The sequence below is a fragment of the Heloderma suspectum genome, chromosome 2 (assembly GCF_057233095.1).
Source record: "Heloderma suspectum isolate Gila_16-S chromosome 2, 16-S_ref, whole genome shotgun sequence".
Taxonomy (NCBI): Eukaryota; Metazoa; Chordata; class Lepidosauria; order Squamata; family Helodermatidae; genus Heloderma; species Heloderma suspectum.
In genome coordinates this window covers 48,707,665-48,721,631 of record NC_139459.1, presented here as the reverse complement: position 1 = coordinate 48,721,631, position 13,967 = coordinate 48,707,665, and the positions used below count along the sequence as shown (strand labels likewise).

Below are 13,967 nucleotides of genomic sequence, written 5' to 3'. Positions count from 1 at the left end.
GCAAGGTGGCTGTCTGATTAGGCTTTACTAGGCTTTAGCTGAGGAAAGAAGGGAAGCGAAAAGCAAGGGAGAAAGGGGAAGATATATCCAACTGAATGCAGAGTTCCAGAGAATAGCAAGGAGAGACGAGAAGGCCTTCTTAAATGAACAATGCAAAGAAATCGAGGAAAACAACAGAAGGGGAAAGACTAGAGATCTTTTCAAGAAAATCGGAGAGATCAAGGGAACGTTTTGTGCAAAGACGGGCATGATAAAGGACAAAGAAGGCAGGGACCTCACAGAAGCAGATGAGATTAAGAAGAGGTGGAAAGAATACACAGAAGAACTATACAGGAAAGATCTGAATGTCCCTGATAGCCATGATAGTGCGGTCACTAAACTTGAGCCGGACATCCTAGAGAGTGAAGTCAAGTGGGCCTTAGGAAGCATTACTAACAACAAAGCCAGCGGAGATTACAGTCTTCCAGCTGAGCTATGTAAAATCCTAAAAGATGATGCTGTTAAAGTGCTGCACTCAATATGCCAACACATTTGGAACACTCAACAGTGGCCACAAGACTGGAAAAGGTCAGTTTACATTCCAATTCCAAAGAAGGGCAATGCCAAAGAGTGTTCAAACTACCGTACAATTGCGCTCATTTCACATACCAGCAAGGTTATGCTCAAAATCCTACAACTTAGGCTTCAGCAGTATGTGAACCGAGAACTACCGGAAGTACAAGCTGAGTTTCAAAGAGGCAAAGGAACTAGAGATCAAATCGCCAACATTCGCTGGATCATGGAAAGCAAGAGAATTCCAGAAAAACGTCTATTTCTGTTCATTGACTATGCTAAAGCCTTTGATTGTGTGGATCACAACAAACTGTGGCAAATTCTTAAAGAGATGGGAGTACCAAACCACCTTACCTGTCTCCTGAGAGACCTATACGAGGGCCAAGAAGCAACAGTAAGAACCAGACATGGTTCAAAATTGGGAAAGGAGTACGACAAGGCTGCATATTGTCGCCCTGCTTATTTAACTTATATGCAGAGTACATCATGAGAAACGCCGGGTTGGATGAATCAGAGGTCAGAATTAAGATTGCTGGGAGAATTATCAACAACCTCCGATAAGCAGACGATACCACCCTAATGGCAGAAAGCGAAGAGGATCTAAAGAGCCTCTTGTTGAGGGTGAAAGTGGAGAGTGCAAAAGCTGGTTTGAAACTCAACATTAAAAAAACGAAGATCATGGCATCTGATATATCAGGTATATATCACTACCTGGCATATAGAAGGGGAAGAAATGGAAGCAGTGACAGATTGTATTTTCTTGGGCTCCAAGATCAGCGCAGACGGTGACTGTAGCCATGAAATTAAAAGATGCTTGCTCCTGGGGAGGAAAGCTATGGCAAACCTAGACAGCATAGTAAGAAGCAGAGACATCACCTTGCTGACAAAGGTCCGTCTAATCAAGGTATGGTTTTCCCAGTAGTAATGTATGGCTGTGAGAGCTGGACTATAAGGAAGGCTGAGCGCCGAAGAATTGATGCTTTCGAACTGTGGTGCTGGAGAAGACTCTTACGAGTCCCCTGGACTGCAAGGAGGTCAAATCAGTCCATCCTAAAGGAAATCAACCCTGAGTGCTCATTGGAAGGACAGATACTGAAGCTGAAGCTCAAATATTTTGGCCACCTAATGCGAAGAGAAAAGTCACTGGAAAAGACCCTGATGCTGGGAAAGATTGAAGGCAAAAGGAGAAGGGGACGGCAGAGGATGAGATGGCTAGATAGCATCACCGATGCAATGAATATGAACTTGAGCACACCCCGGGAGAGAGCGAAGGACAGGAAGGCCTGGCGTGCTATGGTCCATGGGGTCACGAAGAGTCGGACACGACTTAACAACAACAAATAATATAAAATAAAACATTATTGGCTGTTTTAAGCCACAGACAAATGTACAGTTTGGACAGTGCCTTACTATATGTTGTTAAAAGGGCCTTAATACAACTCCACTATGACACACAGATTCTGCGCTAAATTGCATACACAAACATGAATTACCTGTTCTTCTATTTTATCTTGCCTATCAAGAGCAGCTTCAACAGCATCAAAGAATTCTTCTTCATTAATCAGACTGTTAGGACCTTCCTACAGCAAAGATCAGTGAAAGATGGTAAACAATATGTGCAAAATTGACTTTGTGAGATAGTAAATCAAATACATTCCCAGTTCTTCATCATGAGGAAAATGTTTACCTTTTATGCTTATATTTATAATAAGGTGGCAAGAACCTTGAACTCTATTGCTTTGTTTTAATATTAAGGTAATAGTTAAAGAAGACTGAATCAACTTTACATAGTTAAGCCGTGGCACTACCAAAGTGAGAAACAAAAGTAGACCCAAATGGCCACCAGCAATTACAAAATGGAAGCTCTAAGAATAGAGAGCAAAGAGGGAGGCAACCATACATTTACAGACGTACTGGAAGAGAAAACAAATAACTAAGCAAGCAAATATTACATGCAAATATTCAGTGTAGGGTGGTTGTGGTTTAGAAATTGAAGCCCAGTACTTCTGCTTCTCAGTAGGCACTATTTGATCTAAATTTATATTATGCATTTTGCATCGATAAGCAGAACAGAAGTCTTAAAAATAAATGCTAACACAGAGGGTATGATCCAGTCAAAGTTAAAATAAGACCCATTAATTTCAATGGGATGCTTAAGTACATAATTAAATTTCCTTCCCCCACTGAAATCAAAGGTAGTTAAAACTGCTCAACCTTGACTGGATTGTGCTATCTTCCATTTCTGAGGATGGTGAACCTGAACTCCCACAAGGATTTGGAGCAGGGTTAGGCAATCTGGCCCCTTCCAGATGGTTTGGACTATAACTCCCATAATTCCTGACAGCTTGACATGTTGGCTGGGGCTGATAAAAGAGTTGTAATCCAAAACATCTGAAAACACACAGACACTCCAAACCAGGGTTAGCAAAACATCACATTCCATAACCCTGGTTTGGAGTAATTTGTGTGTGCTGCGATCCAGCCCACTATCCTTGTCTGTATAACTGCTGGGGAACAAAGATCATAAGCAGTATGAAGTCAGCTGGGCTAGTTTCCTATCACTTTCTTCCCACGTTATCTTACATAAAGAGACATATCTAATGCACAATAGTTATCACACAGTCATTCAGGTCTTTTCCTTGCATTTCTTTAATCTGCATAACCACACATAATCTTAAACAAAACTTTTACAATTGTGCATTAACTAATCACGGTCAAAGCACAACTTCTGTCTATGGAGAACAGCACTATTACTCAAGATGCTCAAAAGTATTCTGACCATTTCACTGCCTATGTTTTTGAAAGCAATGTATCTACACATACTGTAAGGGTAAGTCCCCCCCCCCCCCCGCCATGCAGTTGAACTTCAACCTGCACTCTGGAGTTTGACATAGACACACCCACACACACCCTTCTGATATAGTATGAGAAGCTGCAGCAGCAATAGGAACTTTAGAGATAATTTAAGCACATGCATGGGTTCTTTGGATATCATTCATTTTTTCCTATTTGTATGAAGAGTATGTATTTTAGATAATTAGAACAAAACCCAGATATAGGACATAATTTTAAGCTCTTATTACTCTACAAGCATTTACATTTGAGATCATGGTTGTGAAATCTTCAATCCAACATAACCAATGTGACACATAACGCTATGGAAGAGAATTAAAATCCGATGCTAGAAAACATGTCACTGTGCCAAGAGATGGTGATCCTGTAATTATTAACATGTGAGAAAAGATTAAATCTATTCCTTATTTGTTCATCTGAAGACTTCACACCTTTAGCTGCGTAAAGATTTACACAGCATATTTTTTGAGTTATAGACATGTACATATTTTACTTTAAAACACATGAAAGCAATATAAATTTACCACCACATGACTGTGACATAAATGGTTCATCTGCACAGTACACAAGCAGTTATAATGCTTCCAACCATAGCCCTTTCTTTTCAAAAAGTGTGTACAGTTTATATTTTATAGCAATGTTCTCTTCTGTAAAAAATGGCATGTTTTAGATTATTTAAGTTGAGTGTAAGTAACTGAAGGGTTACAGCAGGAAGCGTATTTCAGGTGATGTGCTTGAAAGGTATTAAGCCATAGCCTTTCCTTGATCCTCAAAAAGCCTGCACTAAAACCTTGCTTTCAGGTATTCATGATCCAGGGTAAATATTGAATAGATAAATATTTAAAATGTAAACTGAATTGCATAATATTTTGATTCTTTCCTTGAGGCTACGTTATTAGAAGGCACACCATCTTTGCTTAGCTTAGCAGTGCTATTGCATACCAATTCATACCTCATAGTCTGGCCCTCCAAAATGGGACTTTTTTTTAAGCTCTGTCATAGCATTCTTGTATGCTTCTTCTATTCTCCTCCTTTTTTCAATTTCCTGTAAGGATATACACAAGGAGTTTAGTCCTAACAAAACAAGCATACAGCACTATCAGATAGCACCTTCATAGGTTACTATCATATCATAAGATGCAGAGGCACAGTGGACTGTTAAATTATTGTAAATGGTAAAAGGAAGGAAGTTTGCAAGAAATGTGCAGTTACCAGGATGAAAGTTACAGGAGTGATTGGGTTTTAGCTTTTATAGCAGTTAAAAACAAAAACAGAGACACTAAGAATTGCAATACAGTTAGACTGAACAGGAAAAGGCCACTGGTTGCTCTAAGGAAGTTAAAATCATAATAAAGAGATAATGAAAAAGTTGGTTATAACCATTTGCCACAACAGGCCATGAATGGAATGGAATGGTAACTACTGCAACTGTCTTCCTATGAACCCATTTTTGCTTATATTTGGCTCTCTTAAACTGATAAAACTATCATTATTTTAAAAAAGCACAAAAAGCATGATTGTCCAGAACAAGGAAAATAAGTTATTTCCTGTGACAGCACTTTTTTGGGTACTATTCCAACCCCAGAAAAACTTATTAGGAAGGTTCTTTGTATGTTCCTATATAACATTATAGTGAATGTTGCTAAACTTGAATGGGAGCTTAACTCACTTGTGTGCTGACACTTTGTCAGGGGGCTGAGAGCTCCCTCGCAAGCCCATCTCCTTATATAGGATACTTCCTATAGGGGCTGTGCAGGCACAGCCAGCCCCGCCAGGCCCAGTCTGTGTACACATAGCCTCACCAGCCCAAGTCTGCAAGTGGCCACAATATCACGCTTCTGGGGGCAAGTGCTGACCTGAGCAAAAATACGTGTTTCTGGGAGGGGAGTGATCTGCCCCTTCTGGAAATGTGCATTTTTGCGTGTGTCAGGACTTGCCCCTGGAAGTGTGATATTGTGGCTGTGTGTGGACCTACGCTGTCTGCACGCACACGGCCCCTATAGGATATTACCCATAGCTCTGGCTAGCTTGGCCCAACTGTACTGCAGCCAATAAAGGGCCTCATTCAAAAAGCAAGGGAAATTGTGGCTAAACTACCAGTCTGCCCTAGATTCCAATGACTGTGAATGTAGGTCAACTGAGCCCCATGGGAGTGGAGATCTTCTATTTAGGGGAGAGGACAATAGTCAATGGGACATTCCTGTTCGGTATCCCTTTCTTCTCAACCATGTGGGAACAAATGATATCGCCAAGTGGAGCTATGAAGAAATCACATCAGACTTTGAAGCTATGGGAAGGAAACTCAAGAACTTTGGAGCCCAGATAGTTTTCTCATCCATCCTTCCAGTAGTTAGAAGAGGGATAGAAAGGGAACGAAAAATACTCCGGGTGAATGACTGGCTACGAAAGTGGTGCCGGCGCGAGCGATTTGGTTTCTGGGACCATGGGCTATACTTCCTGGAAGATGGACTGTTGGCAAGGGATGAGTTGCACCTCACAAAGGCTGGGAAGAATGTGTTTGGCCACAGCATGAAGAACTTCATCAGCAGGGCTTTAAACTGAATCCTTCGGGGAAGGGAGATGTAATGGTAACAAAGGGTAACAATGGACGTAGTCACATGCACTGCAACGGAGAGAACAGCTCTGATAGTGCCCAATAATAGTCTTCAGACGCATGTAGGAAGAAAGCCAGACTATGAAGCACATGGTCTTCGATGTCTATATACTAATGCCCAGAGTATGGGAAACAAACAGAACGAACTTGAACTCTTAATACAAGAGGGAAATTATGACTTGATAGGTATAACTGAGACTTGGTGGGATGACTCTCATGACTGGAATACAGCAATTGAAGGATATAACTTGTTCAAAAAGAACAGCAGGAACAGAAAGGGAGGTGGGGTTGCACTGTATGTGAAAGATACATATCACTGCAAAGAAATACATGAGGATGAGCTTGGTAGCCCCATCGAGAGCATCTGGGTTAAAATAAATGCAGCGAAGAATAAAAGGAACCTGGTGGTCAGAGTCTACTACTGGCCACCCAATCAAGGAGAAGACAAGGATGAAACTTTTGAAAAGCAAATTGCCAATGTTTCAAGGAAGCAGGATGTAGTAGTAATGGGGGACTTCAATTTCCCCGATATTTGTTGGGAGACAAATTCTGCAAAACATGGCCCCTCCAGGAAATTCCTGACTTGTGTGGCAGATAACTTCCTCCTACAGAAAGTAGAGGAAGGAACTTGAGGATTGGCTATCCTTGACTTGATCCTAACCAACAGGGATGACTCAGTGGATAAAGTAGCAGTTACAGGAACTCTGGGGGAAAGCGACCATGTTATACTTGTGTTCTTGGTTCTAAGGGAAGCAAAAGCCAAGCGTAGTCAAACGCGTACCCTGGATGTTAGGAAACCTGATTTTAATAAACTCAGAACAATGATCAGTAAGGTCCCATGGCAAGCGACTCTAACGAGAAAAGGAGTCCAAGATGGGCGGGGGCTTTTAAGAAAGGAAATTCTCAAAGCACAATTACAAACAATTCCAACAAGAAGAAAAGGTGGAAGACAACAGAAGAAGCCAATGTGGCTTCACAAAAAGCTTAGAGATGACCTGAAAACAAAAAAGGACACATATAGGAAGTGGAAAGAAGGCCAAGTTACAAAGGAAGAGTACAGTCAGGTAGCACAGAATTGCAGGGACGGCGTCAGGAAGGCTAAAGCTGAGAATGAGCTGAGGTTAGTGAGGGATGCTAAAAGCAACAAAAAGGCTTTCTTCAGCTACGTGCATAGTAAAAGACAGAGGAAAGAAATGGTGGTTCAGCTATTAAATACGGATGGCAAAATGATAACAGAGGACAAAGAAAAGGCAGAGGTGCTCAATTCCTAATTTGGCTCAGTCTTCTCCCAAAAGAGGGTCTATGACCCCGTTGGCAAAGGCAAAGTGCAGGCTGAAGGGGCAGGATTGCAGCTTGAGATTGATAGGCATATGGTCAAGGAACACCTAATTACTTTGAGTTCAAATCTCCAGGGCCAGATGAACTGCATCCTAGAGTAATAAAGGAACTGGCAGGTGAACTCTCAGAACCACTGTCTGTTATCTTTGAGAAATCATGGAGGACGGGTGAAGTGCCAGATGACTGGAGGAGGGCTAATGTTGTCCCTATCTTCAAAAAGGTTAAAAAGGAGGAACCTGCTGTCAGGAGCGCCCTAGCTGCCTCTTAAAGTCCCCTCCAGTTGCCAAACCAAGACGCAGACAAAAGGGATTCTTTCCAAGGCTTTATTCCCTTACAACCTAATGACTCTTTCATTATGATGTTAATTGCCAGCGACTAAGCAAGGAACTGCAATGGGTATCTTAGCAGCGTAACCTAATCTCCATGTACGCAGTTGGTCCCCGTTTGGAGAAGGGTGGGAAAAGCTCTGAAACTTATGGGCTAGGAGGGGAGGCTCCCGCCCTTACCCATGGGGCATCGGGACGCAACCGTTCCCGTAGCGCCAAGCGGCTTGAGTGCCTCCTCTCGGCACCCTCCACCTCGCGCCTCTCTCTGCGCCAGCACCAAGCGTCTAGCAACAACCACTCTCCCGCTCTTTCGCTGCCAGGGTCACTATCTCTCTAAGGAATGCGAACCGCGGGGGCGTCTCCCTGCAGCTGCGCCTCTGAGAGATGAGCAGGCTCAACTACCATGAGTTGTAGCTCTTCCTCAGAATCAGAGCTGCTTTGGGGCTCTATCGGCTCAGTTCCAACCCTGACACCTGGGAACTACAGACCAGTCAGTCTGACATCAATCCCTGGGAAAATTCTGGACCAGATGATAAAGCAATCCATCTGGAAGCACCTGTAATCATCTGGAAGCACCTCAACACAGTGATTACTCGAAGCCAACATGGGTTTGTCAAGAACAAATCCCGCCAGACTAAACTGATCTCATTTTTTGATCAAGTAACCTCCCTTGTGGACTGTGGGAATGCTGTAGACATCATATACCTCGACTTCAGCAAAGCTTTCGACAAAGTGCCCCATGATATCCTGATGAGCAAACTAGCTCAAAGTGGGCTAGATGAAACAACGATCCGGTGGATCCACAGTTGGCTACAGAATCTGACTCCAAGACTGCTTATCAATGAGATCTTCTCAAACTGGGTAGAGGTAACGAGCGGAGTACCGCAGGGCTCAGTCCTGGGCCCAGTGCTCTTCAACATTTTTATTAATGACTTGGAGGAGGAGGTGCAGGGAATGCTGATCAAATCTGCAGATGACATAAAATTGGGCGGGATAGCTAATACCTTGGAAGACAGAAACAAAATTCAAAGTGATCTGGATAGACTGGAGTGCTGGGCAGAAAACAACAGAATTACACTGAATAGGGATAAATGCCAAGTTCTGCACCTAGGAAAAACAAACCAAATGCACAGTTACAAGATGGGGGATACGTGGCTCAACAACACTACAAGCGAGAAGAATCTTGGAATTATTGTCGATCAGAAGCTGAGTATGAGCCAACAATGTGATGTGGCTGCAAAAAAGGAAAAATGCTATTTTGGGCTGCATTAATAGAAGCATCGCTTCCAAATCCCGGGAAGTACTAGTTCCCCTCTACTCAGCACTGGTTAGGCCTCATCTGGAGTACTGTGTCCAGTTCTGGGCACCACACTTTAAGAAGGATGCAGACAAGCTGGAAAGGATTCAGAGGAGGGCAACAAAGATGATCAGGGGACTGGAAACAAAGCCTTATGAAGAGAGACTGAAAGAACTGGGCATGTTTAGCTTTGAGAAGAGAAGACTGAGGGAAGATAGGATAGCGCTCTTCAAGTACTTGAAAGGTTGTCAGAGAGAGGAAGGCCAGCATCTCTTCTTGATCATCCCAGAGCGCAGGACACGGAATCATGGGCTCAAGTGACAGGAAGCCAGATTCTGGCTGAACACCAGGAAAAACGTCCTGACTGTTAGAGCAATATGACAATGGAACCAATTACCTAGGGAGGTAGCGGGCTCTCCCACACTGGAGGCATTCAAGACGAGGCTGGACAGCCATCTGTCGGGGATGCTCTGACCTGGATTCTTGCATTGAGCAGGGGGTTTGACTCGTTGGGCTTGTAGGCCCCTTCCAACCCTACTATTCTATGATTCTATGATTGGAGGGGACAACAGACAAAGGGTAGATTATTATCTTTTAAAGAGTTAGAGTCCCCTCCCTTTGGGTGCAAGCAAGTGGAGAAAGGGAAACTGGCAATGTGAATTCAGGGTGGCAGATAAGGAATCGACATGGGGGGGGGAGTAGGAAGGGAAGGGAACAGCTGAGAATGGGAGCTGGCAAAGGCTTGGAAATTGTGCTTGGAAATCGGGGTAGCGGTGTGGAGCAGCGGGTGTGGATTGACCCTGGGCTGAACTGGCAGAGGCAGAAGAAGTTGCCCCTAGCATGAAGCGGACCAGTCGGAGGCAGGCTGCTGACATAGAAGGAGCACAAGGGATGGCGGGATATGGTTTCCATCACAAAGGATGCTGGGATACCAGCCTGCCTGGGTGGGAGGACTACGGGGGGGGGGGAATAAACTATGCTGTGTGGCTTGTTTGTCAGATTGTCTGACAGGAGCACAGTAGGTTCTTTGCCATACAACCTACTTTGCATGGCTTGTGACCCACTATGGGTTAGGGTGACGTGTTAACAGGCCCTGGGTATGTGATTTAGCAATGTATTATATGTATAATATAATACATAATGAGTATGAAAGGGTTCGCATAACATTTGGAAAGAAAGGTTTCAATAAATGAGAATGGTAGTTACACAGAATTATATAGGGGAATTCAAATGAGGAGCTTGAATATAAATTTTAGTCTACTTCCCAATCACTGAAATCCAAATTCTCAAAGTTTTCTGCTGGTTATTTCTCTAAAAGTATGATTGTATGTACACATGGGCTCAAAGGTAAATACTGAAGGTCTGTTACACTATTTAAATAAAGGTGTAGAAATGTTCAAAGTCCTTCAGCACATGCTAGCAATTTATTCATATCTTTAATACATTTGTCAAGAATAGGTGCTCATATTCCCTATTATATGCTCCCTAAAAGCATAGGAAGATGTCAAGGGGGGGGGGGCTGTGTGTGTGGGTAGTCTGTGGAACTGAAGAGGCCACCTTGCACGTGACACTTTTGAATCCAACCCCGTAGTTCATAGCCAAATAACCACACCCCATCACAAAGTGATAAAATGCATTTCACCACTACATATTATTACTCCCAAAGAAAAGTGCTCAGCATCTGCACTTGAGTATGAACAGTACACCTACTATAGGGCAGGAAGGTTTCCCTGGGTTCCCCATAAAATTACTGAAGCTTGTCTTTTAATCCTACCATAAATTAATTAAAAACTAATTTGTAATGGGCATACCTCAAACACACAATAGTAACAAGCAACAAATTGCAATAAAATCTGTGGATGGATGAAGGCTGGATGGAGGACCAAAACCCAGTATACCACAGATGAAGTGCTGACATTTAATTTTTTTTGTCAAATACATTCTTAATATACATAATTATATGTAAATACAAAAATTACAATCCTCAGAATGCTTGAAGCTAAGTAAACACAATTTAATGTTTGCAGAAACGAAGGGATCTTACCTTATCCAATCTTTTCTGCCAGCTCTCCTCACGTTTTACCATTAGCTCAATACAATGGGAAAGCGTAGCAAGGATTCCAGCCGTTGTCGCCTTGAAAGTTATAGCTTCTCCTTTAAAGTCTATACCATTTATTCCTTTGGGCGTTACATGTGGAAACACTAAAACAAACAGATTAGAGATTTATCAGTATAAAGATCAGTTACTCAAACGTTACCTGAAAAAGCATTTACAGTAACATGTGGGTTGCGTGGAGTTAAAATCAGTGCCATGAGAGTTATCCTATTTGCAGAGCATAGGGAAAGCTCAACAGGAGAAATGTGCTTCTTCAACTATATCTTTAGTGTATTATCTCAGTTCTTCTGTGCTGTATAACTGCATTGAAAAAAATCATGTGGGTGGCAGGAGTGGTAATACTCTTGTAACAAAAGCACTTTGACAGCTTGAAGTGGGACTTAATTAAAACAGAACCACCTTAAAGCTTAGCAGATGCAGCATTTCAAAACCAATAATTAACATGAACTTGAATCTAATTATGAACTGTTAGAAAGTGTCCTAAAGACAGTGATCAGGTTTGTAATGATGTTCTGTGAAGTGGAAGGGCCTTATCTGAATATACCTAAACAGATTAATGTTCCTTAGCTACAGTGGTTTCAAATACCTCATACTGCACCAACCGTCTGTTGCTAAGCATGTTTAAATAAAAGTGATCTATTTAAAAGTACTGGAGACAGAATGTTATAAAAAATACATCAACATATATTAAGGATGGTAAAACATATTATTTAAATCACGTCAGGTGCTGACATACTAAGATTGGGGTTATCATCACAGAGCAGTATTTGGAGCATTCCAAGCATCTATCACATACAAAATAGTGTATCTACAAAATTGTGTATCTATAATCTAGTAACAGATAACTGAAACCAGTGCATTGCAAGGTATCACCATTTACCAGTTGAAGACTTTAGAGTGTTAAAAAAAACTTCATATCCATTTGCAGTGATTAGAACTACTTGAGGATTGGCCAGTATTATCAGGTGGAGTATGGAGCCCCAAAAATAAGGGCACCTAGCGATTTTATGGACGAGGCTAGGACTGAAGTATACACTTCTCGGCATACTCTTAGGATCTGTCATAAGGCACTGGCTAAGGAATCTTCATACGGTTGGAGTGTACATATCTTTGTCCACAGAACTGGATCTGGTAGAAGCCAGGATATTAAGGGCTGGTTTGCATGATGGAACAGCTCACCATGGCTTATTTAAATCACAGTGGGCTGAGGTGGGTGCCAGCATGTGTGGGCGGCCATTTTAAATATTCAATGCTCGGCTGCAACTTGTCAAGTTGTGCAAACCCAAGAGGTGGGGGTTGCGCAATGGTTAAACAACACAACAAGCAGCAGCTGGGTTTTGAATATGCAAATCCTGCCTGGCATGTGCAGCAGCCCTCCACTTCAGGCTGTTTTTATCATGTGAATTGGGTCTACGAGTCTCTCCTGCCCTGGGACTAATGTAACAACCCAGATGTGTGCTTGCCTGAGAAAGAGAAATGATGGCTTTGGTAAGTTCTGCTCAAGAAATTTAATTCAAGAAATGTACGTTAGCCAAAATGTCCATTATCCTACTGCTGCTTTTGAAATTCTTCTAATCAACAAGAGTACCTAAACAATTTGTTTGTTTTAAAAGGTAAACAGAGTATTTCAGAGGATGCTGAAATTAAGTCCTCTCATAACTTCAATTTCCAAACACAACACTCTACTCAAAGTTTTTGCTCTATGTGAAGGATCATCTTAAACCAACAGTAATGATCAGGTTATTATACTGGATAACTGTAGAAAACAACACATGGGGACAAACAAGCCTATACACAGAATAGTCATGTCTTTCTAGTTTCTCCAACTTTTGGAGCTGGAGTAAATGATGAGATTTCAGAAATCTCCCTGTTTCCACTCCCCCAAATCCAGGCAAATTCCTGTGGCTCTGGATATAAAAAAGGAAGGATGAGAGAGAGTAGAGCTATTACTCTGTTTTCATTAATCTAGTTAAGAATTTTCTGCATGGAAGCGATTTTAAGATTGTTGTGGCTAACAGATCAATAAGATTTGACCTGATTGAGAAGCTCCCTTTGCATACAAGAGTTTCCACATAAAGAAGCAATGTCCTATGGAACACCAGGGACAGCTACGTGTGCACATAAACACTGTGCATGCTAAGTTGGCTTTGAAAAAACATTGAACAGGGAAGTCACTGCTTGCTAGGAGTTCCACAGACACACTGTACTTCTGGTGGAGCTCTGGATCAGAGGGCCAAACTAGATAGGAAGTTTGGCCTTATGTAGCTGATTTTAAAAAAGCAAAATACAAAGAGTATGTACGTGTGTGCGGGGGGGGGGGAGCTGGCATGCGACTATAGCATGTGGATTAGAAGGGGGCTTTAACTTTTTGCCCCCATTCTGGTCCTGATGCAATTAGCAGTTGTTGAACAATTCCAGATGAGCTTTCCTCCCTCTGTGAATAGCTGGTGTTGGGTGGGGCATGGCAATTTTGATCTGGTCCATGGCAGAGGCAAAAGGTTAAAGCCATGGTCCTGATCCAGCTGAGGCCATCTCCCACTGGCAACGTCTTTTTTAAAAAAATCAGCTGTGCAGGCCTGAACTATGTGACAATCATCTTTTGGCCCAAAGTCTTCATATCAACATCCATGGTATGGGTAACAGAGAGATATTTGTCCTCTGATATAATTTCCCAATCAGAAAACCTATTTCAAACTGCCTCTGGAAAAGAAGAGATCTGTCTCCAGTGGAAGATGCTATGTTAGTTTCTGAATGCAAGTCAAAAGCTTCAGCACTATGGACATAAGTGCTTGGGAAGCTATACTTCCTGGAAGATGGACTGCTGGCAAGGGACGGGTTGCACCTCACAAAGGCTGGGAAGAATGTGTTTGG

At 42.3% G+C, this 13,967-nt stretch overlaps 1 protein-coding gene across 4 annotated transcripts in view; it reads right to left on the bottom strand.

Annotated features, from left to right (window-relative positions):
• Nucleotides 1-13,967, bottom strand: part of CERT1 (ceramide transporter 1) — a 130,170-nt gene that overhangs the window by 45,197 nt on the left and 71,006 nt on the right. For all 4 annotated transcript variants that reach the window (XM_084833453.1, XM_084833451.1, XM_084833452.1 and 1 more), the window contains 3 exons: nucleotides 11,025-11,182; nucleotides 4,358-4,450; nucleotides 2,046-2,132 (listed from right to left, as the gene is read on the bottom strand). In XM_084833453.1, the coding sequence (XP_084689579.1) occupies nucleotides 2,046-2,132; nucleotides 4,358-4,450; nucleotides 11,025-11,182 (338 nt within the window). The remainder of the gene's footprint in view (nucleotides 1-2,045; nucleotides 2,133-4,357; nucleotides 4,451-11,024; nucleotides 11,183-13,967) is intronic.